Below are 27,438 nucleotides of genomic sequence, written 5' to 3'. Positions count from 1 at the left end.
ATTGACGTTGCTGATGCTCGCCTACCCCACCACCACCCCAGCTTCTAGCTGTAGGATAGTTATCTAATCATCACTCAATGTTCTATGTAAATCTGTGGATTGATGAAGCCCAAGCCTAGACTCCAACCTCAAACTATATACTTCTTCTAATGAACATATCAAGCATCACATGAGTTGTCGTGGACTGAAATGGGGTTGGCCTACACTGAAGGATTCCATCTTGAAACAACAAACTGAGAGGAACTTTTTTTTGTTGCTACAATATGCCTCACAATTTATGCTTCATCATTAAATGTGTTTTATAAATGGCAGCGCTATCTGCACTTAAGCTTAATCAGTTCTTCCATGACCCAAGTGCTAACTTTACAGCAGACTAAAATCTGCTGACTGACACAGGAACAATAACATAAACTGAGATTATAACATAACTTTCCTGGCAGAAGTAACAAACACATAAAAGTGGTGTGTATACTTTTGATATACTCTGTAAATTATGATAACCATTTGGCTGATGAAATGACTGTTTTTTGATTGATAGCTGACCTGCTGGAAGGAAGTAATCTTCTTGGCAATGGAGGATGGGATTTCCTGCTCACACTGCGAGCTCTGCGAGAAGGACAGCCAAAGGTCTGAGTCACTCAAACACAGGGACTGGTAGAGGGCCGGGAATGTAGTCTGTAAAGGAGGGATGGTAGAAGTTAAAAGGGGGAAAGACAGGGCAATAGAACCGCTTAACTGGCATTGCCTTTGAGTCACATAAAGCTATTATTTCTTACCTCCACTGGTTGTAGGAAATGTCAAATTAATTGTATATCATTAAGTTGTTATCACAGATTGCAACTGATGGGGTAAAATTGTACATATTGTAAGAATCTGTCGGAATATCAACGTATTTACTTTAAAAATGGCCACTGCTCCTTGTCTCTCCTGATCAATCCAAGAAGGGAACTCCTACAGAGACAGAAGAGGTGTAAGTGAACTACAGAAATTGCGCTGTGTTTTCCCGGAAAAGAAAGCTGCTCTCTTACCTCTTTCTTAAACATTTCTCCTACAATGGATCCAGTCAAGACATCCCATTCCTGCAGCAAAGGGTAGTGTAACATTTTAGCAGGTCCAAAATAGGTTTATTTAATTTGTCACTGAATTTTTGAAAGCCTAAATATGCTAATTCTTCAAAGATACTTACACTCTCCTGGAAGAGTTCAGGGTACATGCCTTTCACAAAGTGCATAGCAAACATCAACTGGTCAGCCTTGAAAAGAGAAAAAAAATACAATGTTGAAACATGGATGGAATATGTCACGTATGAGAACATGCTGTGCACAACAAATACAGAAGTCTTGGTAGAGCACAAAATGTTAGCAGCTCTTCCAGGCCGGGGGCACTCATATTCCCATTGCATGATATGCAGCTCAGTCATCTTAACCAAGGGGCTTGTAACGGCTTTCTACACACTGACAAAACATCCCAGGGATTTCAAAAACGACACAGGCTGTTGTATCATCATCACACGCACACACACACTCTCTCTCTCTCTGTGGATCTTTCTTTTGTCATCCACTGGTGGAGTTTGAGGAAGACAAGAAACAGCAACAAATCAAGATACATATCCCACCCACAAAGAGAAAAAGAATTGCAGAGACCGAGAATATAAAATGCTATCAGTTATTTTAGAAGAAAGAAAATAGAAAAAGCAAGACATCAGTGAGTTCAAATAAAGACGGCACATATACACACACCTTTAAACACACCTATAAAGCCACAGTTTCCTTCACACACCTTATGTGTGCCGTTAACTATTTTGAGGACAAATGAAAAGGCCTGGCCTACCGCGCTGTGAAGGGATCATCAGCCTCTTGCTACATCCAAGCCCGGAACTGCACAATCCATCACGTGCACTTTGCTAGGCGTCAGCCAATCGGCTTGCCACTCCATCTCTGTGAGCGGGACCCAGGTACCCGTCAAAAACACGCCTGTTTGATATCCTTGCTCATAAATGGTGGAATGGGCTCCTAATTTTATCTCAGAACAGCAGAAACTCTGCATGTCTTCCAAACTGAAAATGCATCTGTTTCGATTGTACCTTGGCAATTAAATTCTTGCAACAGAAAAAAAAGCACATTTAAGAGTGAGCTTCGGCCTTGTGCATTTTTTTACCAGTACTTACAATGGTATGACTGGCTTGAAGTGAATATATCTGCACTGTCCTTGTTGACCGGAGTTTGATTCTCTATGTTTTTTCCACTTATTGCAAGTCGCTTTGGTTAAAAGCGTCAGCCAAATGAAATGGAACGTAAAAAAGACAGAAATAAAGACTAATACATGTATAGGATCGGAAGTAGAAAATAAACATGTATGTAAATCAGGTTTTACAGTAACTACATTACGTTTTCTTGACTGTTATACAGAAATTACACAACACCTCAAAGTAAAACATGTAAATACAGGCACTTTTAATTCCACCTCTGCTGAGTGGCCCAAAAACGCATTGAAATATTGTCCTCTGTCTCTATACAGCTACAGTACATATTCAACCTGACTAACATCTTTAACTTTAAACAATGATACCATACCTACTCACTGATGGTAATAACAGGCTGTGCAACTAATAATATTCACATTGAAATGCATTCACACTGCTTCGGTGCTGGTCATGTTTATTCATGTGGATCTAATGTTATGCACTTAACTGGATGGCGAGGACAACCAAATTAGACATAGTGTGCAATTTAGTAATACCTCTCAATGGGGTTTTGTTAAGTGGCATTAAGTCAAATGACTGTGATGATCTAATCAGATTGGCTATTTACATTAGCTGCTATTACTACTACCAGATGTGGGCATTGCTGCTGGAAAAAAAGTTTCATAAGAGAGATGGTAGCTTAACCTCTTCTGCAGACCACAGGGGCTATAATCTTTCAGATGCGCCTAATGAGCAGTTCCTTAAATACAGCATTATTTTGACCAAATTAAATCCTGTTAGCCACGGAGACTGCATGTAAAAGACACCTGCATCTAATAAACCAGCGATTTGGACTCCCAGTGGTCTTTTCCACCCACCTGAGAGTGTGTGTTAAGCTAAGTACTGTTAGCCAGAATACTTGCTACACTTGAGGAATAGTGCAATAGTGCAATTCGACAATGCAATCCAATTTTGTGCCTCCTGTGTTCAGCCTACGTTTCTATTCATAACCAAGCCATGTGGGATCAATGTACAGCAAATCCTATGACCCACAATATTCCTGTGTCAAGCTGTTTGCACAAGAAGCCAGCAGGGCACACGGGTCAGGTAGTGTCACATTAACACCCACACCCACAGGCCATCACATACAATATCTTGCTTTTCAAAGAAATATGATGGATTTCAGTCTCCTGCACACATAGGGTTTAGTGATTTGGTGGTGTTTTCTTTTCCCTCGCAGCAATTGTTGAGATCAGCTCGATGTGTTTTCAATTTACAGTCTCTGTTTCACGGTGATAAAGGTCTAAGACTTTCACTGTAAGAGAATTGTTAAACAAAAAATAATTATTTGGGGAGAATAATCAATCTATATATTGAAACGGAAAATTAAATCACATAATTCACTGTTTCCAAACGGACCAGAATTTGTTCTTCCGGGCGCACTGGATGTTATTGTCTTTGGCCTCAGTTAGCATGTAGCTAATATCGTATATATGAATGGAGGGAGAATGACGCGTGGACCAAACACACCGCCTCTAACCCTCACTCATTGACGCTGCAATAATACTATTACGTATTAGATAACCAATAAATCTCAGAAGAATTGTATAATAAAATATCATAAGGGGAAGCGTCATGACTACGCCAACAGATGACAACAGTAACTTCCTAAGAGGGCGAGCAGAACGTGCCCTGGACTCGCCTCCTTCGACATCGGCCAATGGAAGAAGACTAAATAAGAGATGGGGATATGCCCATGTCAGACTTATATAGATACTAATATAGCTCTGGCCCATGTGACAACAAGGGGCCAATAGCCCCCACCGCCAACCAATGAGAGAAGACGAGACCGGAAGGAAGTGAGAGTAGAAATGTGTGACGTGAACAGAAGATCGAAGCCTTTTCTCCACGCTGTGGTACCGCAGCTGTGTTTCCTTGGTAGCAGAGCTTGCCATTACGTAAATAAATATTGTTATACTTTACAGAGAAGCTTCCTGGTCTATTTAAGACCAACTCTTGGTCCTCAAACAAATAGTATTCTTAACTATTTCTAATAATAATAATAACAACAATAAAGCTTTATTTATATAGCACTTTTCAGACAGCATGTGCAGCTCAAAGTGCAACAATAAATTCCCCTCAGATCACATGTTGAGACATTTTAACAGGAAAGATTCCTCTCGGAAAAATAAGACACAAGACTAAGCAAACCAATGCAATCTGAAACCCTATAAAATAAAAGCAAACATGTGGACAGTAAAATATAAAAGAATGATTGTAAGAAAACCTTCATAATTATAATAAAGGGTGAAAATATTAACAACCAAACTCAAAGGAAATGTTGCTATTACAACTGTTAAATAAATAATAGGTTCATTCTTTTCCACGGTAGGCCTCTAGGTCTATGATGCTAGTTTGTTGAGTTTTATAAATCCTTTTAAGTCGATCTTCTCATCTTCAAAATCTTCTTAGCACATCTCTGCTGGTTAGCTAATGTTTCATTGTGTGCTTTACGAACAGGTGCAGAACCAGCTTGAATAGCTTCAGATTGCATTTGGATTACACATTTTTACCACCGTGCCCTCTCTCTGACCTTCTGCTCGGTTTGTTGATGTCTGCATGATATATATCAGGCTGCCAAGATCAACTCCATCAACTGAAGTGACAGTGGGTGCAGTTGATCCGAGAGAGAGCCGAGCCATGTGAAATGACTGATCTAACAAAGAGTGGCACAGTGTTCTGTGTGTGTGTGTGTGTGTGAGAGAGAGAGAGAGAGAGAGAGAGAGAGAGAGAGAGAGAGAGAGAGAGAGAGAGAGAGAGAGAGAGAGAGAGAGAGAGAGAGAGAGAGAGAGAGAGAGAGAGAGAGAGCCAACAGAGTGCAATGAGGATAAAAGTTGGGGTGAGTTTGTGTGAACTGCTGTCATAGTGACACTTTGACAGGACAGGAACCAGTACAACCTGGAATATGTCACCCTTTGGCACATGCTGCCTGTACCAAGAGACGCCTTCACAGTCTCTGACACACAGGAAACCTCCTGAATGCTTATTCCTGCAATGGCTTACACAAAGACATCCACATAAAACACATACAGCGACGTGTCTTAATGCTTTACTACTCTCAGAGCGAATTCACAGAGGATTGTCCTTACTGTAGTAGCGGCGTATCACTTATGGCCGCTACCTATAATCATATTAAGCGCAAACACAGCCATGAAGCTCTGCAGCTGAGTGCAATTGCCCTTTTTAGCATCTGATCGCAATCATCCATGTGGCAAAGCATAAATCGCTCAAGGCCAATGCATTTGTTCGGAGAGTCAGAGGTCTCATCATGGGGGGCCTGCAAGAGTCACTCCTCTCTGTCTCTCCCGCCGGCAAATAAAGAGTAAAAGGAAAAATGAAAGCTAAGTATTTGGGAGAGGAGGGACTATTTTTCTTTATCCTTTCCACATGTATTTTCAAAACAACATGTAACCTTGCTCTATTCATTCATTTATTAGGACACTGTCACTGCATCCAGTCACTGCATTCCAAATGAATGAGTTTGAGCTTGGATGATGTAAATCATTTCACTGTACCTGCGCGTGGCTATTTGATCTGTGTGAGTTGGACAGTTTTTGAGATGAGGCTGATTTGCATAAAAAGGGGACAATTTTGCACACCAAGTATGCATATTATCTCATTTATATACACGCAATGTGTAGGAGCGCTGTGACGTTATTTGCTTGGCAGCACAGTAAGGGCTGCATTTCACTCTGCAGGTTTATTGAGAATTACACCATTTATTTTTGTCTTAGTGCACAGGTGTAGCAGCTACAAAAGCTGTGCAATTATTTTGTAAATTGTCCCCTTATATATAATCTAGTCAGTGTCCACGCCTGCATTGTACTCTCAAAGAAAAAAAAAAGTATATTATTGTTGCCTGTTCTCAATGGACTTCTCTATGAATTTCAAGGCGCAATAGACGCATAGATCAGACAAAGAATACACACTGTTGAATCTTAGGCACTGAATTCATCACGGTGAAGTAACACTTCATCTCATTGAAGGTGATAATATGTGTATATGCAGAATGTATATGTCAGATTTTCTACATATTGTAATGTTCATTCAATTATGCTTATTTTCAATTTGAAATAAAGTGACAAAGGTACAATTATCATAGACATTTGGTTAGAGCAATCCAGCCAAAAAAATACATAACATCTGTGTTCAGTGCCTTGAGGGAAATCTGTGATTTGTGATATTGGGCTATATTATATATGAATGAATTGCCTTGATATAATCTGTACCAGATATATACCTGCATTTTGAATTAGCACATCCAACATTAATCACCTATATTTCATTCAAACATACTACTTTATCATTAAAGACACTGCTATTAGCCTTCAATTAGTATTTTTCACGCACATCCAGGCATTTAAATATTCCTGTTCAAGACATGTAATAGGTGGAAAGCAAAGCTGTTCAAAATATAAAACATCTCATTATAAGTCAAATAACATATGCTTACTAATCTTACACACATACACATATAAAATACAATGAAAGCCTCACGAGAGGTTCAACAGTCAATATTTGAATAACCCTGATTCTTAATTACGCCTATGTGTGTCCAGCCATGCTCAATCAATACCTGATTAAGCTGAATCAATTTCGTTCTGGAACAGTCTGAGCGCCGACCACGGCAATAAAAAGGACATTCTGACGGTATGGGATGTTTGTTTTTTCCACAGATGCTTTGGTGTATCATCTCTCCTCTCAAATTAACTTTTTTTCCTGTTATGCTTTCCTCATTTTGGTCCTCTCTTGCTCATTATCCACCTTTATCTCTCCACTGGACTCTTCCTCCCGACTATCTCCTCTCTCCCTTGAAGTTATCTCTTCTGTAGCACCACGGGGGGTGTTGGCAGGAGCACAGATAATGTAGTCCAAAGTTTCCTCTCTGCTAATGACTGGACTGCTGCTGTCAACATGTCTGTGTGAGTGTGGGTGTGTTACTGTGTCCTACTGTTGGGTTGATAGCCTGTAGACGTGATCAGCAGTTAACAGCCTCCTATCTCTGATTGAAACTACAATTACCATTCATGCAGCACACACTCACACACCCCCTCACTCAAAAGACAAAGAAATTACATTTACCATTTACTGCCCAATCGATGCAATGACTGCTCTCTGTCGGTCAATATTCGACCCTTCATTACTGTGTTAGTTGTGGCGGTCTGAGTAAGTGTGTAAATGTATGTGTTCACCTGATTGTGCATTTGGTTTGAACAGTCAATAAGAATACAACGACAGGGTTTTTTTTCTAGAAAAAGAGCGCTAACGTCACTTCCGGGCAAAATTACGGCTCGCCCAATTTTTGGGCGAAAATAATGCATTAGAGCGAAGCGGAAAATAATAGTTTCTTCATGTCTTAAAACTGCTGAGTCATATATTGCACCTCAAATAACAAATAAATCCGAATATTCTTTAATTACGCTACAGAAAAAAAGGACAGTAAAAGAAACGATGTAATTAAGAAATCACAGTTTCAGTGTAAGCTGCTGCCAGCCACCGGCAGTCCGACCGGACATCCATCCCCTATTTCTTCAGAGCTCCGTAAAAACAAAGCTGTCTCTGCTGTCTATTTGACAGTCTTCATATTTTTGGAGTAATTATACAGTTTTTGACGAACAGAAATATTGTTTTCTGGCATCACTTTGGATTTTCACAGGGAAAATCGTCAGTAAGAGGGCGCAGTGCCTGTTACCAGGTTTAAACAAAACCTTGCTACAATACGTCTAGCCTACTTTGTATTGTAATGTGACAGTAGCTCTTTGGGAGATTTACCAAGCGTTGTACAAGAAATAAATAAATAAAAACAAGTCGCCCTTTTGTAATTACATTTTTTAGTACTTTTCGGAGGTACAGTAGCTGTTGGATTTGAGTTGTTCTCTCTAGCTGTGAGAACAAAAGGGGAGCCATGTATTAGGCTTATGATGGGTGATGTGTTAATGGCCGCTGTTGTCATCATTTGAAATCAATTTAACAACAAGCAACAAGGAGAAAAATAAAACAGTTGGGGGTCTTCTTCTAAACACATTGATCTTGTTTTGTTGTGAAAACAAATCTGATGTTTCTTTGTTGTCCCTATCCTCTTACCAACAACACAAATTACCATAAGGGACGACTGGGATTTTTTAGCACATTTGTCCTATTTCTGTGTGTAAGTGTGTGTTACTGTGTTTATTACCTTGAAAAGCGACCGGCAGACATACTCATACACCATATTCTTCAAACTGGCCTCCAAAGCAGCAATCCTGGCCTCGGTAGTTTCTGCTTCCTAAAATGAACACAAATTCAATCCTTCATGAACACAATAAAAGAGGGAAGGATCATAGAACGATAAGGGAAATAATCTTTTAAGTGCGACAGCCTTAAAACCTTCAGGGAGCGTGTGTAAATACAGAAACATCCCTGAAATACAAAAGGTGAGACCAGAAAAACAATAGCAATAGTTAATCAGAAGAATTAAAGCATGATTATCAGCCACAAACTGAATTTTGGAGGATTTCTCTCTTTCTGTCAACTTTCAACGGTTCAGCATGTCTTTTACTCACTTTATCCTCCCTGGATGTCATGTTCTTACAACACCTGTGTTTACAGAGTGGTACCCTGTGTATAAACTACATGACGTAAACATTTTATGCATCTGCTCTTGTGTTTGTGAGCTAAAATAAGGATTTGTAATGTGTTATTTCAGACATGAGAGGTTAAAACTCTCATCTAGATCTCATTTGCAGGTCATGGAAAATAAACGCAGCCATGCAAAACAACTGAAACAAAGAGAGGCAGATAATTCCGACCACAGTGAATGTGTCCACAAGCCTACCTTCACACACACATACACACACGACAGTGGTGACCAGCTGCTGCCTGGTGACATTCTTGGATGACAGCACTGGCTCTACCAACCCATACAGGATTTGGGGAATTATGCTCAATCTTTTTTAACCCACTGTCCGTGTGCCTGTGTGTGCATGTTTATCAGACAGTGTGTTGAGGGCTCAGATGGAGAACAGCAGTGTGATAGACACACCATGATGCTCTGCAGCTGCACCGGCCAGACTGAGATAAACTGGCTGAAAAAATTGAGCTGAAATAAATCAAGCTGACCTGATAAAAAAAGAATAATCGGAAAAAAGGAAAGGGGGTTTAGTTCATCAAAAATGTGTGCTGAACTAAAAATACCAGAATATATTATATATTAAAACCCAGATTTATCATATTGCTATACGTGTTTACTTATACAGCCGTGGAAAAAAATTAAGAGACCACTTCAGCATTATCATTTTCTCTTGTTTTACTATTTCTTTTATTGTATTCATAAACTACTGACAACATTTCTCTGTGTTGGAATTCATCAGACACTGGAATGGCTGCCATACACGTAGAGATAAAGATTCAAGAAACATTTGGAGTGATCTCTTCATTTTTTCCGGAGCTTTTCGAAAGTGACTGCACCTGTCCAAAAAGTAGTCACGCATACCATGTAAAATGATTGTCATTCTTACATGTCATTCTTACATTCGTACCGGTGCAACCTCCCCATTTTGTTTTTCTTTTCATAAAATAGGCATTTTCCCAGTATTACTTGTTTTTGTCAACACCGCCAGACTCAATAAAAAGCAAATTATGTTTTATTTATTTGGTCTAATATGTATTTCGAGTTTTTAAATCATTATCTGGCATTCTTAGTACACATATATGCTGTTAAAAGTTGAATATTCACTTTGGTTCATTTTGTATACTGTTTCACGTGTACTCCTTTAAAAGATCTAACATCATACAACGTTTACTTTAAGCCTAAATAGAAAAAGTAATGTTTTTTTTATTTAACAAACATATTTTTGTATTAAAAGAGACTATTACTTTAATAAATCAACAGCACTGAAGAAACATATTGTAAGCACATTCATTTAGAACAAATAAAACTCCCTCTGACGGTGGTGGCTTTAGAACTGACGGTGGTGACACTAATCTGACGGTGGTGACAGTGGCTTCATTGCAACATACAATTCCAAAATGTATACCACTCAAGTCAATGGCTTCTTGCTTAACAGCTTTATTTCTATTTGGTCGAAAAAATAACAATCCTGAGCACTTTGATAAACATTTTTCAAGGAATATACAGTAAGTGTAACCCCTTTCTCACTATTGGACAACGCCAAGCACAATTAAATAGGCCTAAGCAACAGCCTAATGCTACCAGTTACTAAAGTGTTACAATACAGTACAATCCAAAGGCGCAACAGGATCCTGAATTCTCAGCGGTGGAATGGTGAGCTGGCTGAACTTCCTGTGTAATAGTAGGCTAGTGCCACGAATGACAATATTAGTGATAATAAATAAGCGGAAATGAGCTGCCAATACACCCGGAATAAAATCCATAATAATAGGATTTATTAAGTGATAATCAGGGTAATAAAAGGGAGAAATAAAAATACAAATACATTTCATTGGTTTACATGTTTAGAATCTTATAAGAACATAGGAAATGCTTAAAACACAAAGCATGCTGAAAACTTAGCAAAAACCTGAGCAATAGGCTATCATTAATAAAGTACCCCTTAATAATTATTATAAGTAAACAATAAATCAACACCAGTAGCAATAGGATAGAATTCACTGACCTCATATTTAACTGTCATGTAGTGCCCCCACTCATAAAATAATATGAATCATATTCTTCTGTAAACTAGACTATAAACTGTATGGACGTGAATAACAGATAAAGTATACGTCTCTTTTCCATAAACTGAAATGTTTCAAAATACAGAAAGCATTCTGTGTAAAACCACAAAACACATCTGGCACAAAAATAATAATAATTCATATGTGAACTCCTGCGAGTATTCCCTGACTGTTTTACATCACCCCACCACTCATTTAGCTTTATCAGGAGGTATATGGTGTATATGTTTCCCTTCTATGAAGTCCATGACTTCAGCAGACAGGTTGTATATCTCCCTCGTCCTGCTTGCACGACCTGGTGATGACGGTTCCACAAGTTTGACCAGAATATGGTCAAATGGTATGAAGCACATATCCTTTCCTCCTTCTTTTGGATAGAATCGTGTGTTGGGCCCATGAGGGTGAAAAAACTCCACTTCCACATCTTGATGATGAGCGTCCACAATGACAGCCTTTGCTAACCACCAGTTCTGGTGATAAATGACCGCAAGCCAATCTCCGCAATGAACTACATCAGCAGATAGATCCGTCACAGTCCCATCAGGACTACTCTTGGTCAGTGGTTCTTGCTCACTTTCCTCCCGTTTCATTTCCCCCAACAACATTGCCAAAGGACCTTTCCTCTTTTGCATTGGTATAGGACCATCATCCTCAAACTGTACCCTGGGTGTGTTGGCAGTCAACTGGAATATTGTTGGGCTGAAACACTCGCACATCTGTGGATCACTGCAGAAACAGACAGTGATCTGCAATGGATCTTAGAGTCGTTTAGGTGTGACCTGATGGGAGTTTCCTTGTTGCAGGTACAGGTTTTAGTGGTTGAGAAAGGATTGCATCATATGGCTTTATGTCAGCTTGAGTAATGATATAGAGCTTAGTGCTGCAGAGGCTTCTGCCAACCATCTCATGGAAGATATTTCCATTCACAATGTCATTACCCCGCAGTATAAGGCTGTCTGCAGTCCTTTTCACAGTTCCTTCAATGCCGCCTGGGGCTCCCTTCCCATGGGAGTTGGGGAAGAAGTTCCAGGTTGTTCTCATTGAAACCTAGAGTTGGAGGGACACTGCAGAGGAGAGAAAAGCTCTAACTGTTCTTGTATTGCTTGCTGGGGCCATCTGACCAAAAGTGAATAGTATCAACATTTGGAAACTTTAAACGAATATCTGTCAGGACTGGTTCCATGTGACTCCAAATGGCAGACGCATGTTGTCGCTTGGATTCTGACACTGTGCAAAAGCCTGTCTTTTGTTCTTTTGTATAGTACATGCCAGTGTGCAGGTTGAGCTGTGGGAGGTTCGGACCAAAATGGCATGACTGTACCTCAGAACGATACTTGCATTTCCACGCCTCAGAAAAGTCCACCTGCACAATTACTGTGCCATCATTGCACTTCTCGATCATGCTCCTGTACTCTCTGGTCTGGTTCTGAACTGAGCACACGTATATTGTTGTTTCTGTCTTCAGTTTGTCTTCGTGTCGTTGGATAAGCTCTCCCAGCGTGCCACTGTGCATCACAAGTCTTGTGTTGAAGTGGAACCCATCTGCTGTTTGATCCTGAACTCGTTCCCATTGCTATCATTCAACATTGGTCTGGTCTTGCTGTGGTGTGGGAAGTGTATGTTTGTGGAGACACCAGGAGCAGGAACGCAGAAGACACGTCTCGCTTGTTTGTGAACAGCAGACAAGTTCAAAACTATCCTCCAGTTTGCTAGACTTGACGACACCATTGTCTCTTAGGACTTCAAGCATCAGCTTAGCATTTTCATGGTACTGGCATTGGCATGTCTTACGATCCGACGGTCTTGGTGCTGTGACATTGAATGGACCTAAGGCACAGAAGGATGAATAACTGAGCTTCACTCTTGGTTCCTTCTTGGTGAACTCCTTGTCAATACTGTATCAGTCAGAATCATTCTCTGATGCTTTATTTTCCTCTGTGTGATTGTGTCCTGTTTGTCAATTGTCATTCGTGCTGCATTATGGTAGAAATCCTGAACCTTCTGAGTAATTGTTTGAATGTATGCAGGTTTTTTGTCAGTAAGCCACCTCTTCCGCAGTGTGTTACATGTTACACAAAATTGCCTTGTCTGGTGAATAAGCCTATATTTTTTCAGAACCTTGCCTGACAGAGTCAAGTGCTTGTTCTTGTGGGCAGATTTGTTTTGTTTTAATTCATGAATGAGTGCATTACGGAACAACAGAGTTTTCTTGATGGAGTGGTTTTTGAGTTGGCTTCCCCGCAGCAGCTGTTCTGTTTTTTTTCTAGGGGGTTCTTGTGTCTCATCCACAGATAGCTGCTGAATAGCCATAACTTCCTAAAATACATGAAGTCAAAGTTCAGTGTAATGACTATGAAATTTAGGGGAATTACAGTGAATGTTATATTTGGTTATCCTACTGCTTGATTGAGTTTCCCATTGTGAGGGCTCTTTCGAACGTGCAAATAAACGTTGGTTATTTGCACGCCTATGAAGTAGTTACATTTTTTCACCATCTTGTATCAATTCGCATTAGTGTTCCAGCATAGCAACCATAGTAACCAGGCATGCCGAACTAGAAACAGTTTGCTCTGAGTTTAGAAAACTCGGAAAGAAATAGGCTTGTTTCGTCAAATTTGCCTCAGTAGGCTAGGCTAGTAAATATTTCAAATGTGGCAACAGTAGAATAAGCGGTATAATGGACTTCATGCCGTTAGACAAAAGCTATCCAAAGCTAACGCACTCCGCTGCGCGTCGTGGCCGCATTATCACCTCAAACGTGCGTTAACTTTGGATAGTCCAATCTAATTTAATATTGTTTATACAAAAGAGAGGGTGTTGACATGTTATGGTTGCGACAGTAGCAGTGTCCAAAAATATGATCAAGTTTAAGAAAAAATAGCTAACTTACGGGAGCTTTAGTGATCTTGAAGCATGCAGTAGAGCTGAAGGTTTGAAAAGGGAGTCCTCAGGAATGTAGTTGACCTTGTAGTTGCCTCATTTTATTGCTTTTTTATAAATATCTGACGGTGGTGAAGAATATGTGGGACACATTTTTGAGCAACCACAAAATAATAGTAAATATTGTTCAAAACTCACTGTTTGTAGTTTTTAATACATAGAACAATGTACTCTTTCATGTGGTAAAGATATTATTCAATTAAATAATTACTTTTTGTTTTTTTAATCAAGTTGATTATCTCCTACCCGAGGACAACTGATTTTCTAGGCAATGGGTCAGGATATAATCATTAAATGAATAAAAATAAAACCTATTAAAAAAATATATATTATAACCTTGATTCTTTCTATTCATGAAAATGTTATTAATTTCCAGCAGATACCAACAAACTGGACATTGTATTTCCGTCTTGGTTGGTTGAACTTTTAATTGAATTGCACTCCCAGACAGGACATTACATAAAAGAAACAGAAGAAGACTGTAATGTGACGACTCCCGTGCTTGACTCCTTCGCTTTAACTATACAAAAGTTAACAAAGCGAATCATTGACCTCATTTTTTATTTGTATTTTTTTATTTTTCTATGCTTGTATGTGCTTTGTTTGCGTTCCTGTTTGTATTCTATAAAATGTAAAAGAGCTGCCTACACTTTCCAATCTTACTCTACACCAGGGAGAGATTCCTCCTAACAATCCAAACTATTTATTTAAGGTGAACGTATGCCAGATATAGCCCCATGAGGTCATCACACTCATAAGCTCTTAGATTGTTTTTCTTCAAATTGACTTACAGAAGCTCAGTTTACACCTGGAGACGATTTAAGCAGAGGAGCTTTAGTATTTAAGACAGATTCCTGTAGGAGATGAATTGACTTTCAAAACAAATGTGCATCTTCTATTAATGTGGAACCAGACCTCACACAAGATTTACTGTGTGGGTGGGATCAAATTGTGTTACCTTTTTTTTTTAAACCGTTATATGTGAAAAGGTTGCCTATTGTGTTCATCTATTGAATCATTTATTTGTTTGTGTAATTACTGTACATGAAAAGGGTTGTATTGAGGTTGGTTTTGGTTGAAGGACATGATATTTTGACCAATTCTGAAAACACAGCTGTTAACACACCGCAGTGCTGGATGAAAATGTGAGTACTCTAAGAGCTGTGTGTTACCTTCTTGGCCTGAAGAGCCCTTTGGAAGAGGCGCAGAAAAGAAGCAAGGCTGAAGCGGTACATGTTGTTGATCCTTGACAGGTCTGTGATGACAAAATACATCTTGCTGGCACTCTCCGCAAGAGGAAGGTAGGCATCCCGCTCCTAAAATAAAATGAAAACAAGGAAAGAAGAGACAGAGAAAGGGAAGAGAAATAAACAAACAAGAAGCAACAAATGTGTTTTTAAAGAGTTACAGAAAGTTCCACGGATGGAGGGCGTAGGGTTGGATAAAAAGAAATGTGGTGCACACGAGAGAGAGAGAACGACAGAAAGAGAGAGAGAGAGAAATAATAGATGACATGACGTGTGATGAGAGAAAATGTAAGAGAAAAAAAACATTGAAGTTCATATATGAAAGATGAATAAATAATGTATAGAGGCTCTGGTGTAACACTGCGCCCTAGAGCATGACAGTGTAATGCATCTACAGAAGCTGCTTGATTGTTCATCTGCACAATCGGATTTCTGTGCTAATAAAAAAATGCTGCCGGTGTGCTTACCTATTCTCTACTCAAATGAGCAGAAATGTCTGTGCTCAAATACGAGTTATCACTGCGTCTTTGCAAATCATAGTATGGTGAGGATTAGTCTTAAAGGATTAGTTCAAAAATACAAAAAAAGGAGGACAACTTCAGGTGTTCTGAAACCTAACCAATTAAAAATGTGTTGAACGAGGCACAGAGTAACATTACAGATGTTCTGTACAGCTGTTCAGCCTGGTCCCTCTCATTGGCTATTGTGGTTGCTTTCTCAAAGTGCTAAAATAATCAGCCAGATTATACCTCCTCAAAATAGCAGTCGGTATAAAGGGATTGTTTGGCACTACATTGATCCACGTTAACGCTGATTCACTTCTGACATCACTTATTCATGACAGCTTGGATGCAGTGGTGCAGTCAGGTCGGCCACACAGTTTTTCTTCATGTTATTTTTTCCGAGTGTGTGTGTGTGTGTGTGTGTAACTGACCTGGTCAAGGGACGCCTGCAGCCGGTGTGACTCCAGCAGTGACTCCTGGATCAGGGCACTGCTTGCCTTGGTCTGGTTCAGACTGTCGATCAGCTCCCTGTTCTCCAGAATATTACCCTGAGATGTAGCCAGGGTCTAAAACAGGGAAAGATAGACAGATGGACAGACAGGTAAAGAAGAAAGAGAGAGTGAGAAATGAGAGGCAGGGAAAGCGATGCACAAGAAACAAGAAGTTTGACTAACCAACTTCATTCTGTGGAGACGAATCTCTGAAAATAACTGATACAATTTATTAAAATAAATTCAAATAAAATATATGAGAAAAAGCAGTGGAGCATGGAAATGTCAAGTCCAATATGCTCCTACAATTCTGGAATAATTGCACGTCTTGTACCACTGAAGCACTGACATCCTGCTCTCGGCACTATCTGTGTGTGTGTGTGTGTGTGTGTGTGTGTGTGTGTGTGTGTGTGTGTGTGTGTGTGTGTGTGTGTGTGTGTGTGTGTGTGTGTGTCCAAATTCCCCTTAGGCTGTGTGCACGGAAAATCATCATTAAGTTGAGGGTCTACGTGTAACAATGTCCATCAACTGTGCGTGTATGCGTTTGATTATAAATATGCATTAAGCCATGTAAGAACAGGGAGCCCCATTAAGTGTTTTGGCAGCAACTAACTGATGTTACGGCTCCATACTGTCATTACTGTGGATTTCACACGATCTAGAACCTGCCTACAAATGTTTCTGCACAAGTATGAAGTGCATGAATAAGTAAAAAAAGGTAATGCAATAAAATGAACCCTCCACTAACATGACTAAGGGGCCGGCAGATTAGCTGAGTGCTCAATCAAACTCATCTGGAGGGCAACTGTGGGATCCAAATTTGGAGAAAAAGAAGTCACCTAATTTCTTCAAAATGGTTTTATAATTTTCAATTGATTAAAGCTACATTTGTTCACACTGAAGTACATCATTTTGCTTTTGTAGGTACAAATTGCAAGCGTAATGTTTTGTTATTAAAATAATGGATAAGTTCTCTTGAGATATTTAGATTTTTAGTATACAAATCAAGTTAGCTGCCTTGGGTCTGTTGACCGCTATAACAACGTAATCTTTTATTATTATTATTACAATATTTTCAGGTCTAGACTGAATATGCTCAAAAATTGGTATTTTGAATAAAGTCAAATACAATGCATAATTAAAGTGTAAATACCACTATCAAATTCCAATCCCGACAAATTATCAGGCAGCTACCAATTTATGTTGCCACTATAATTTCCCTCTGCCTTGAAAAAAATTAATAAAGTGAAGTGGGGCAATACCGTACACCAGCTGAAATTCAAAGCCGAAGGTCATGGTGAGGAAAGATGAAACGGAATGCATTACTTTTGGATTCAGAACGGCAGGCAGTGATGGGCGAGGGTAAGCACAATATTCATTTTGGTAATGACTAATTAAAGTGTCATACCGAATATGGTCAACCCAGTTTAAATTGGTTTCCTTGTTATGTTTTTTCTTATTATTCATTTGGAAAGGTTGTCCTCAATCATTCCAAAGCTTAGAATGGTCCCCTTCTTTGGATGTCTGCATGCGTACCTCTAAGAGGGATTCCTCCAACTGAGCCAGCTGTATCTTCTTGTCTTCCTCTTGTTGTAGCAGTCGGGTTTTCTCTCTCTCCAATTCTGGCTTCTCCTGCTGGATGGTCAAGGCCAGCAGCTGACGCCAAGACAGCACACACAAAGAAATAGGTAAGTGGACACATACGGTAGGTGCCGAAACATACAGTACATGACAGTGCACTGCACTATAAAAGCACTCGAGTGCAATCACACAGTGTGAAAACACGTTGGTTACCTGTCCTCGCAAGCCTGCCCTCGTGGTAGTGAAGTTGACCTCTGTAACCACAGAAACGGCATCAGGGGGGATGAAGGGGGCCGGATTACGTGTTGCCAGGAAGAGACGGAAGTCTTCATTGTAATCGATGACCTTGTCTCCTATCTGAACGACATATCGAGGACCTGCATTTGTGTGTGTGTGTGTGTGTGTGTGTGTGTGTGTTGAAGTTGGGCAGAGAGAAAAACTCTTTGTCAGCAACATATACTCTATTATGCAATCTTGTTACTTTCTCTACAGTGTTCACTTTGAATCCTATCGTCACCCTTATACTTTCTCCTCCATTCTGTCTTGTAGATGTCTGCAATGCAGTCCTGCCATGCCTTTGTCTCGCCTCTTTTTTCCGATCCTGTTCGACACTACTTTTAAGTGGATAACTTGCCCTTTCTTACACTTTCTCTGCACCCACTCTTTCCAATTTAGCTTCAAATAGACATCCGCCTCTCCCTGGATGATTCAGAGCCTCATGAATCACCCTCATTTTCACAGGTATGGCTAACCTCTGTTTACACAGGCCCACAGATGTGATTGGTCTGCAGTTATTTTAGCCAAGAAACTGAAATATCACACAAGTTAAATCAGAAGGGAAGGTGCCTTTCTTATTTCTTATTGGGGAATCATGATAGCATGTATCTATAACATAGAATAGTCAGAACAAAGCACATCTGAATGCTAATTTTATATATGGTAATAAATAAGAATAAATAGAAAGTATTTAAGATGTCTGAATTCCTCAGTGAGGCTCAAACAATATATATAAGGAAAGCCAACAAACTTCTTCATATAAACGTTGTTAAATAATGTCAAGCTGCAGAATAGCTTGCACTCATTAACGAGTCATTTTCAGGCAGAATTCTTCAAAATGTCATGAGAAAAATTGCCTACATCAAGAAGAGTGGTCTGCTTTTTACGTAGCAACCACTGGCTGTAATGCAGAATCAATAATGTCTCCCACACACACTTTGCATGGTGCTGTAGTTTGTGAGTGTGTGCTTACCCTGTGCTATGAGGTCCTTCCTCAGCAGAGGGTAGAGCACAGGCTCAACTCCATCCATCTCCTGGATGATGAGGGTTTTTCCGAATCTCACCGCCAGCTCCAGGGATGTCATGAAGTTGCTATCCTATATATATACATATATGTATATATGTATATATATGTATATATGTATATATATATATATATACATATATGTATATGTATATATATGTATATATGTATATATATATGTATATATATATATATATATATATATATATATATATATATATATATATATATATATATATATATATATATATATATATATATAGAGAGAGAGAGAGAGAGAGAGAGAGAGAGAGAGAGAGAGAGAATTATTTAGTTTTTAAGATTGGTTAGTGACACGACACTCTGTATTACATCAGAGCATCATGCTTTCTATCCGCTATATCAATAAGAAAATGATTCAGGTTTAAAGATAATTAAAATAGAGAGAAAACAAATCAACCTTGTATTATTTTACATGGCTGACAATAGAGATAAATTAAAGAAAATACACACAAAGAGAACTAAGAAAAATAGTAAAAAACCTTTAAGTGACACACACACACACACACACACACACACACACAACACAACACACATTCCAACGGGTAAAGGTAAAGGTGGCTTTATCATATGCTGTCAAACAGAGCGACTACTAAATGATAAGGCTAATGGAATTTAAAATAGACTTGGATTCATCAGACAAGAAGAAGAAAATCAATCAAGGGCCCCTAATGAAACATTTCAAAGAGAAGCTTTACTGGCCCCTGCAGACACAAAGTTACCCCACTGACAGGTTACGGTTTAATTGATATTTCATCAGTGTGCCTGTGTGTGAAGATGAGTTTGCGAACATCACCAGGATAGTTAAGGACACATATAATGTCCTTTTGGATATGAGTGTGTGTGTGTGTGTGTGTGTGTGTGTGTGTGTGTGTGTGTGTGTGTGTGTGTGTGTGTGTGTGTGTGTGTGTGTGTGTGTGTGTTTACCTGTTGGTTGATAACCTCCAGCCTGTGCTGTTGGAGATGTGTGCGCAGCCACTCTGTAGCTCGGGATGACGGGTCGATCAGGAACGGACAGGCAACACTCTGAGTACAAACAATGATGAAGAACTCTCTTCAGCTTAAGTTGTTTTGAAATAGTTATACTTAAAAAGAGGTTTGGTTACTAAGGCAAATAAGGTGTCTAAAGGCAGCTCAGTCCTGTCTCACTGCTGTCATGCTTATCGACCAGTGTCACTCCTTTGCCTGGCAAAGGAATTAAGTCCTGCTCCCTCTTTTCATCCTGTGCTCTTCCATTTCACGGTTACTTGCTCAACGATTCTCTTCCTCAGACCTGCTTATTTGTCTGTTTATTACCCCCAGCCTTATCTGACATACTTATCTGTTCTGTGTGCTGATAGAAGGCGAAGAACAAGAACTGTGCTCTACCCGATTTTGTGTGTTAACATCTATATCCTACCTGTTTCTTTAATCAACAACCATAGTATATCACAACAAGATGACTAGGGTGTCTAATAAATATACAGATAAAGGTCACCTTAGCATTTGCATATGTGTGTGTTTGAGTTAATGTGAATGACATTGTTTTATGGTAGTGTATACAGAAGATTAAACAACAATAATCTAAAAACTATAAAATAGGAACGCACAGACGGACAGTGAGAGAGACAGGGAGGCTACGCTATAAGGATGATTGATGGAACATCTTCTTACCCGTAGCTTGAGTGCATTGATCTGATGCAGCAATGGTAAAAACAAAACACATTACAGACGAATGGAGGACAGATGAATGGCAACAAGGGAAACATTATTGACAAACTATTAATATGGAGACAGGCTCTTACTAGAGAGTGCTGTATTTATATTGTACTTTGATGTCTTTGTTAAGGCATGACAGCTTACGTCTTACTGTAAGCTGACATAGAAACAGTTTTCATTATCTTCAAACACGAAAAAATACAAGAAGTTCAGAGCAGAAGGAGATGGATGTTGGCTATTACATTGCATTAAGTCTACATACAATAGATCTTCCTGTGAAAAAGCAGAATTGTTATCAAGGGAAATAAAAAGTGGAAAGATGAACAATATGAGACATATTGAGAAACAAATGGATGTCCAACCTGTAGTATGACAAGTGCATTCTCCATGGAGAGGTCGTCAGATGGCAGCCCTTGACTCTTCCAGATCAGCTGCTCACTCTCCGTGCACAGGAATGAACGCAAATCAAACTCTGAAACAAACAAACAAACAAACATTCTGATTTGTTGCTTTCCTTTTTTGCCCACTTCTGATATTACAGTAACTGACAACAAGCTCAAACTCATCAAAAGTGCCTTAACATAGTAAAATAAACTTTAAGAGGGTTCATTAAGTTATCTTAAATTGTGGAGAAACCATTGGGAGGACATACAGATTTTAAAACATGTCAACTGGATGACTCAGCTCTTTACACGCACATCTGAAGCACCCTGGGAACGAGGTTGCCAAGCGGAATAATGTGGCCGGAGCTATTAATAAGACAATAATTAGTGCTGAAAGAGACTTTCACACGTTTTACAGGTTCATTTGTGTGGAGGGAATTTTAATAGCTGAATAGAGGCCGACAAATTAGGGTGATTATGCTTGGCAGATGAGAAGTAAAATCCAGAGCTGAAAAACAGGATTATTACATTCGGTAATCCTTAATGATTGAGTGTTTGGATTCCTGACATTTGTACTTGTTGTGTTGCTCAGGTAGTTGAAATAAAGTTGCAATTGTGGGTTACTGAGTGAAGTTGTAGACTTAGAGTGCACGAGTTAAATGGTGATAAAGCAATTTAACCTTTAACAGTTAAGTGAGGGAGGAAGTAGTGTGCTTTTTGTGTGTTGGACAGTTATGTAAAAGCAGTTGTTTGTTTACTTTGTAGTCCGGATTGAGCCATCCATGTCTCTTGACAGTGTCTCCTGTGGTCCTCAGGTGCTGCAGACAGGTAGGTGATGAAGGCTGCAGCAAGCATGGCCCTCATAGGGAGCGTTTCCAACTCGTTCTTTATCTCAGACATCTGATGAAAAAAAGGAGAAGGTGATTAGGGTGAAAGAAGTATTAACAGACAAGAGAGGGGAGGGCAGGGATAAAGAAGAGAAAGGTAAGTAATCAGACACTCGTGGGCATTGCATGCGTTTCCTCAGATGAACCGTAAAACCCCAAAAAGTCTGCAGTGACTCTGACTAGAACACAAATTCAGGCAGACACTCGCTAATTATGAGCTAATGTAATGTTAATGTTATGATTTCTATGTCAAGCCAGATTCACTTGAGTCTATTAGCCAGTTGATCACAAGCATTTTTGGAGAATAACTATGCATCAGGCTTAATTGCAATGCCTCATGAACCTGAATGCCCACATCTCTGTCGCTGCCGGTTTTCAGAATCACGCAATCTCTCATAATACTGTCAGACATCATGATACACCCAGTACTTTAGCTCAAAACACCCCTCTATTTATGCACCTCTCAGTCTGAACTCGCTCACTCCTTTGTTTACCCCTCTCCCCATGTGCCTCTCAGTGCCCTTGAAACACTTTAACAACTTAGAGACATTAACATATAGCTAACCACAGCTTCTGCAGAGTGAGCAAAAGCGTTGGGGAGGAAATGTGTAGCGTGAGGATATGGAAATACATGAGAAGAGAGTTAACTGGCTCTTTGGTGGGTGCGGACCTTGAGGGAGGCAGTGAGTGTGTGTGTGTATGTGTGTGTGTGTCAGCAAGAGATTGAGTGTTTTAATTAAGGTGCAGACAGATGCTGCAGAGAGGAGTAAAACAGCCAGAAGGGACCCAAGACGGCAGGATACATCCCCCCTATCACACACACACACACACACACACACACACACACACACACACACACACACACACACACACACACACACACACACACACACACACACACACACACACACACACACACACACACACACACACACACACACACACACACACACACACACACACACACACACACACACACACACACACACACACACACACACACACCTCCTGTTGCTCTTACATGTTAAATGTGCCCCTTTCTTAGTAAATATGTATAACATCACACACCAATACACACACAACACACTGATACATCAAACTACCTGTGCGTTCCACCGTGTGTGTTCTCCGTCCAGTTGGGATAGGAGCTGCTGGGCGGCAGTGATCGTGTCCTGAGCTTTTGTTACCTCGGCCTCCAACTTAGCCGCCTCTGTGGTGTGACACTGAAACCTGAGATAAAGAGTCAAAAGAAGGCGGAAAAAAAACTGTAATTGCTTTCTATGTGGAATCATTGGAGATTTCTAAGACTGACATTCTGATATTTGTTTCATCTACCAAGCCTAGATTAAATAGATAGAAAACATTTAATTATTTCTCTGATGTATAAAGCTTTTTAAGCTACTTTTATGCCTTTCAAATAAAAATACAAATCTGTACATATGCCACGGGATTTGACGCATATAGACAGTTGAGGTGAGGTGAGGTGAGGTGAGGAATGGTGCCAAGAGACTACTCAAGAGGAGAGAGGAGGAATGGCCGGGGCAAGTAAGGCATCATGCAGTTTGACTAACACTGGTCAGAAATGATTGTACAAATCGGGATGATACTAAGTGAAATGGCAGGACAGATGGTCTGAGAGAGCCAAGGTGGAACATGTTTGAGGAAAGAGCAGGGCATAAGGGTCACACTTGTAGAGTAAGGTTTACCTTCATGTCCTTATAAGGACATAACTGGCTGATGTCCAGGGAACAGAGAGTGGCAAAGACCTGTCCTTTATTATTGATTGTTTGTATATGTTCTGTCAAAACCAGTGAAAGGCAGATTTCAAGACCTGGCTCCCTGCTTGATTAAATAAATTATTATTTCTAGTTAAGATGAAATGTTAAGTTAATTGTCAGTTAATTCAATTTAAATCCAGAGAGCAGAAATTAGAGTGTTTGTTTAAGTATGACGTGTTTTCCCTTTAAATTATTTTTTTGCCTAATTGTTTTAAGTTAAACAAACTTTGGTTTTGTGTTTCTTTAAAGGTGTTCAACCTACATGAAAGCTAAAGGAAGCTACATGAAAGCTAAATGAAATCAGAAAATAACTCTACATGAACTCAAATAAAAAGAAAGTGTCAAGATTGAGTTGTCCCGTGTCCTTTTGGTGTGAACCAGTTTAGGCAGGAGTCAATCACTTAATTCATAACTGGACAGTATCCTCGGTATTATTACATGGTAAAAGAGAGAGGCAGTAGAGAAGAAGGGATGCTGCGTGGCTGGCAGTAAGTGAAGGGGAGGGAAGCTACTAGATTTTTTGTGGAATGCTATCCTGCAAGCCCGAGCTTCAGAAGCTTCTTAAAAGCTTAATCATTTCCAAAGCTTTAAGGTAAATTAAACTTTGCCAGTGCTGGTTCTCGCCATGCCATGAAACAAAATGAGCAATTTCTTGTCCTGTCTCTAATTGAATCGCTTTGTATTTGTTTTTTCTAGTCAATGTAACATCAGGGCTAGTCAATAATAAGGCAATATTTAGACTGGTGAAATACAGAATGGACGGATTGAAGGGTGGAAGAATACATGGAAAGTTAGAAGGAGGCATACTTCTCTTTCAACTCGTTGACTTTGGCTCCGACAGAGTTAAGCTGGTCCTCCAACTTATTCTTCCTGCTCTCTGTTTTCCTCATGTTTCTGGACACACACAACAACAATTGTTAGGTCTGCATATTTATTTGAGACAAAATGAATACGAGCTGCCATGTGAAGACCTAGACCACAGGCTCGCTTACGAGAATGCATGAAATAGATTTTCTTTGGCTGTAATTATGATGAATACGTGTGTTTATGGTGCTATCTGGAGTGGTATTTGTGTGTGTTTTCCCCTACTCCAGTAGTCCAGCCTGCTCTCTCTCCAATGGCTGTATCCTCTCTAGGACGTGGGAGTATTGGATGTTGGCTTTGACCCAGGCGGCCAAGGGAGCAGCTGCTGCACTAGCACGCTTTGCATTCTGATCAACAAAAGCAATAAGTCAGTTATAACAAAAGCCACAATGATATTTTCAGCCGACAAATAAAAAAAGGACCAAGGGGTTAATCACTTCCACCAACCATACATCTAATTGTTATTCTGCTATTGTCGCTAGCTGACCTTGGGATCGAAGGAAGCCTTGTTCCTGTTGAGCAGTTCTTCCACACTCTGGCGAATCTCAGGGGTGATGTTCCTCACCTCAAATGTTGTTATGTCCTCCCTCACACCACGCTTAGCCAGAAAACTACAGACAAAAGGGGAAAAAACAACAAGAAAGAGAGAGGATTGGACCAGGTGACAGATAAATCACATAAAGGTTGAGTGCGGTGGTACTTTTATGTTAATGCCATGGCAATAAAGCAAAGTCAAGGAGTGATCGAGAGACAGATCTTTGCAGAGGATGATAGGATGAAGTGATTTTTTATCTGGAAAATGAAGGAGCTAATGTTAATTGAGGCCGAAAATTGAGAAACTTTTTTTCAACTCTAATTAAGCGCAAACAAATTAAATGTATTGTCTTTGTTACCCATGGAGAGTAATTGTCCTTCCCCTTCTGTCATATACACATATATATATATATATATATATATATACACACACACACACACACACACACAGTGTTACTTGCAGTGCCCAGAGTGGAGTCATTAGCAGGGCAGAATTTTTTTGGTCTGTCTGATACCCTCTAAAGGTGCCCATGGTCAGTTGAGTGTATTATTCAAAGCTACATTTACATTTAGAAAATAATTACGTGATGCTGCATAACTACCTTATTACATGACACACATTTATTTTGACATAACTTCCACAACTTCATTTATTTATTTTGGAAGTCTTTTTTTTTGAGCCATAAGAAGAAATGGTGGTAAAATATAAATGTTGGACGAGACAAGAAACTATAATATTATGCCATGAAGGCAACTAAAGTTTGAGTATGAATTGATGTTCCTTTCCTCCATCTTTTCCTAGCTGAGCAAAACCTTTCATCATCTTCCTCCCTTAACAACCCCCGCTCACACGTCTTTTTCCTAACCCAAAAGGTGTTGAAGATCCTCCTCAGTTTAATTACTCCCAAAGGCTCAACTTTATTTATTTATTATTCCACCCTTCTTTATTTTGCCTTTTCTCATGTCTACCATTTGACTCATCCAAGTCTCCCCCTTTCACCTTTTCATGCTGACCCAGGAGGTGTCGAAGATTCCCATCATTCTCAGAACCCCCTCAAGGATGTCTCTGATGACGTCAGGCGGCATGCGGAGGGAGCGGATTTCAGACAGAGCTTCCGGCTTGATGTTTCCAACTGCACGCTTTGCTTCATCTACCAAAGGCTAACCGGAGGCAGCAATGGTGTGGGGGGGGGGGGGGTACAGAGGTTAAGAAGGGATAAGTACAGCTGGGAAGGAGAGTATATACCTGTAAGCTCAAGGGGAGTTGTATGTGTGTGTATTACGGACATATAATAACACTTACCTGCACTTCCTTCAGCTCATCATCTATTTTGGCCTTTCTCTCTTCAATCTTGGCCACTTCGTGAGCCATCTTCCCTTTTATCTTTTCCATTTCTGTCTTCTGGTCACTTGCATTCTGGATGAAAAGATAATATATGTTTTAAACTCTGAAACAGAAGAATCTTATACAAATCATACTCTCTTCATCTTGCTACTCTCTGAGAACACTCGACCCATGACCTGGAGATTTTACACCTGAAACCTCTCTGAGCAGCCTCTTAAAATGTAAATGAGACTCTTTTTCAACACTTCAATTCTGAGATGCGTCAGACACACAGCCCCAGTCCTCCTCCGACTTAAGATGAACGATTTGGTTTCAGAGTGAGACACATGGTTGAGGATGAAAAGAGATAGTGGTTGAAACGCCTTTATATGATCCCAAGAATCCATATCCATCTTATCACATCGCACGCTCAGCGCGAGCAAATCTCTTCATTGACTGTCTCCTCATCCCTCCAATTCTCCCTGTCAAGTCTTTATCCCTTCCTATGTGCCACACGTTTCTCCTATTCCTTCACAGAATCGTTCCACTGTTTCCCAAGCCTCTTTCACTATTCCATCAAGTTTGTTTCCCCTAGTCATTGCCTTGTCTGAGTGTTTCTCCTTCTCCCCTCCCTGCTGTCAGCGTCTCTACAGGAGGCGAAGTTGCTACAGTCCAAAGGGACAAGTCTATTCCCTAATTATCACTCTGCAAACCAACTCTGCTGACAGTTTCTCCTTCTGTTGTTTCTTCTCTCTTCCCTTGTCTCTCCATCTCACTCAAAAAAAGCCAATTCCCCACAGAGAGGAGACAGAAGGATATCATATCTAATGAACAGGGTTCAGCTTCCCTTTCCCTCCATACATCTGTCCTAACATCCATCCGTCAGCGGGGGGAAATGGAGAGTGTGGTTATCAAGAGGGAGAAAACTCTGGATGAGAAGTCAAAGAACAA

At 39.9% G+C, this 27,438-nt stretch overlaps 1 protein-coding gene across 1 annotated transcript in view; it reads right to left on the bottom strand.

Annotated features, from left to right (window-relative positions):
- dync2h1 (dynein cytoplasmic 2 heavy chain 1) overlaps window positions 1–27,438 on the bottom strand; it is a 105,417-nt gene that overhangs the window by 40,479 nt on the left and 37,500 nt on the right. The window contains 20 exon segments of the mRNA XM_063907500.1: window positions 544–675; window positions 898–951; window positions 1,029–1,079; window positions 1,187–1,252; window positions 8,418–8,507; window positions 15,031–15,174; window positions 16,040–16,174; window positions 17,636–17,755; window positions 17,894–18,057; window positions 18,930–19,053; window positions 19,947–20,045; window positions 20,673–20,693; window positions 21,080–21,189; window positions 21,859–22,000; window positions 23,091–23,217; window positions 24,573–24,659; window positions 24,855–24,976; window positions 25,117–25,240; window positions 26,164–26,324; window positions 26,467–26,580. Of these exon segments, the coding sequence (XP_063763570.1) occupies window positions 544–675; window positions 898–951; window positions 1,029–1,079; window positions 1,187–1,252; window positions 8,418–8,507; window positions 15,031–15,174; window positions 16,040–16,174; window positions 17,636–17,755; window positions 17,894–18,057; window positions 18,930–19,053; window positions 19,947–20,045; window positions 20,673–20,693; window positions 21,080–21,189; window positions 21,859–22,000; window positions 23,091–23,217; window positions 24,573–24,659; window positions 24,855–24,976; window positions 25,117–25,240; window positions 26,164–26,324; window positions 26,467–26,580 (2,187 nt within the window).

This window comes from Eleginops maclovinus, chromosome 18 (assembly GCF_036324505.1).
Source record: "Eleginops maclovinus isolate JMC-PN-2008 ecotype Puerto Natales chromosome 18, JC_Emac_rtc_rv5, whole genome shotgun sequence".
NCBI classification, from domain to species: domain Eukaryota; kingdom Metazoa; phylum Chordata; class Actinopteri; order Perciformes; family Eleginopidae; genus Eleginops; species Eleginops maclovinus.
Note: the sequence above shows the minus strand (reverse complement) of the source record. Positions and strands in the feature narration are given on the sequence as shown.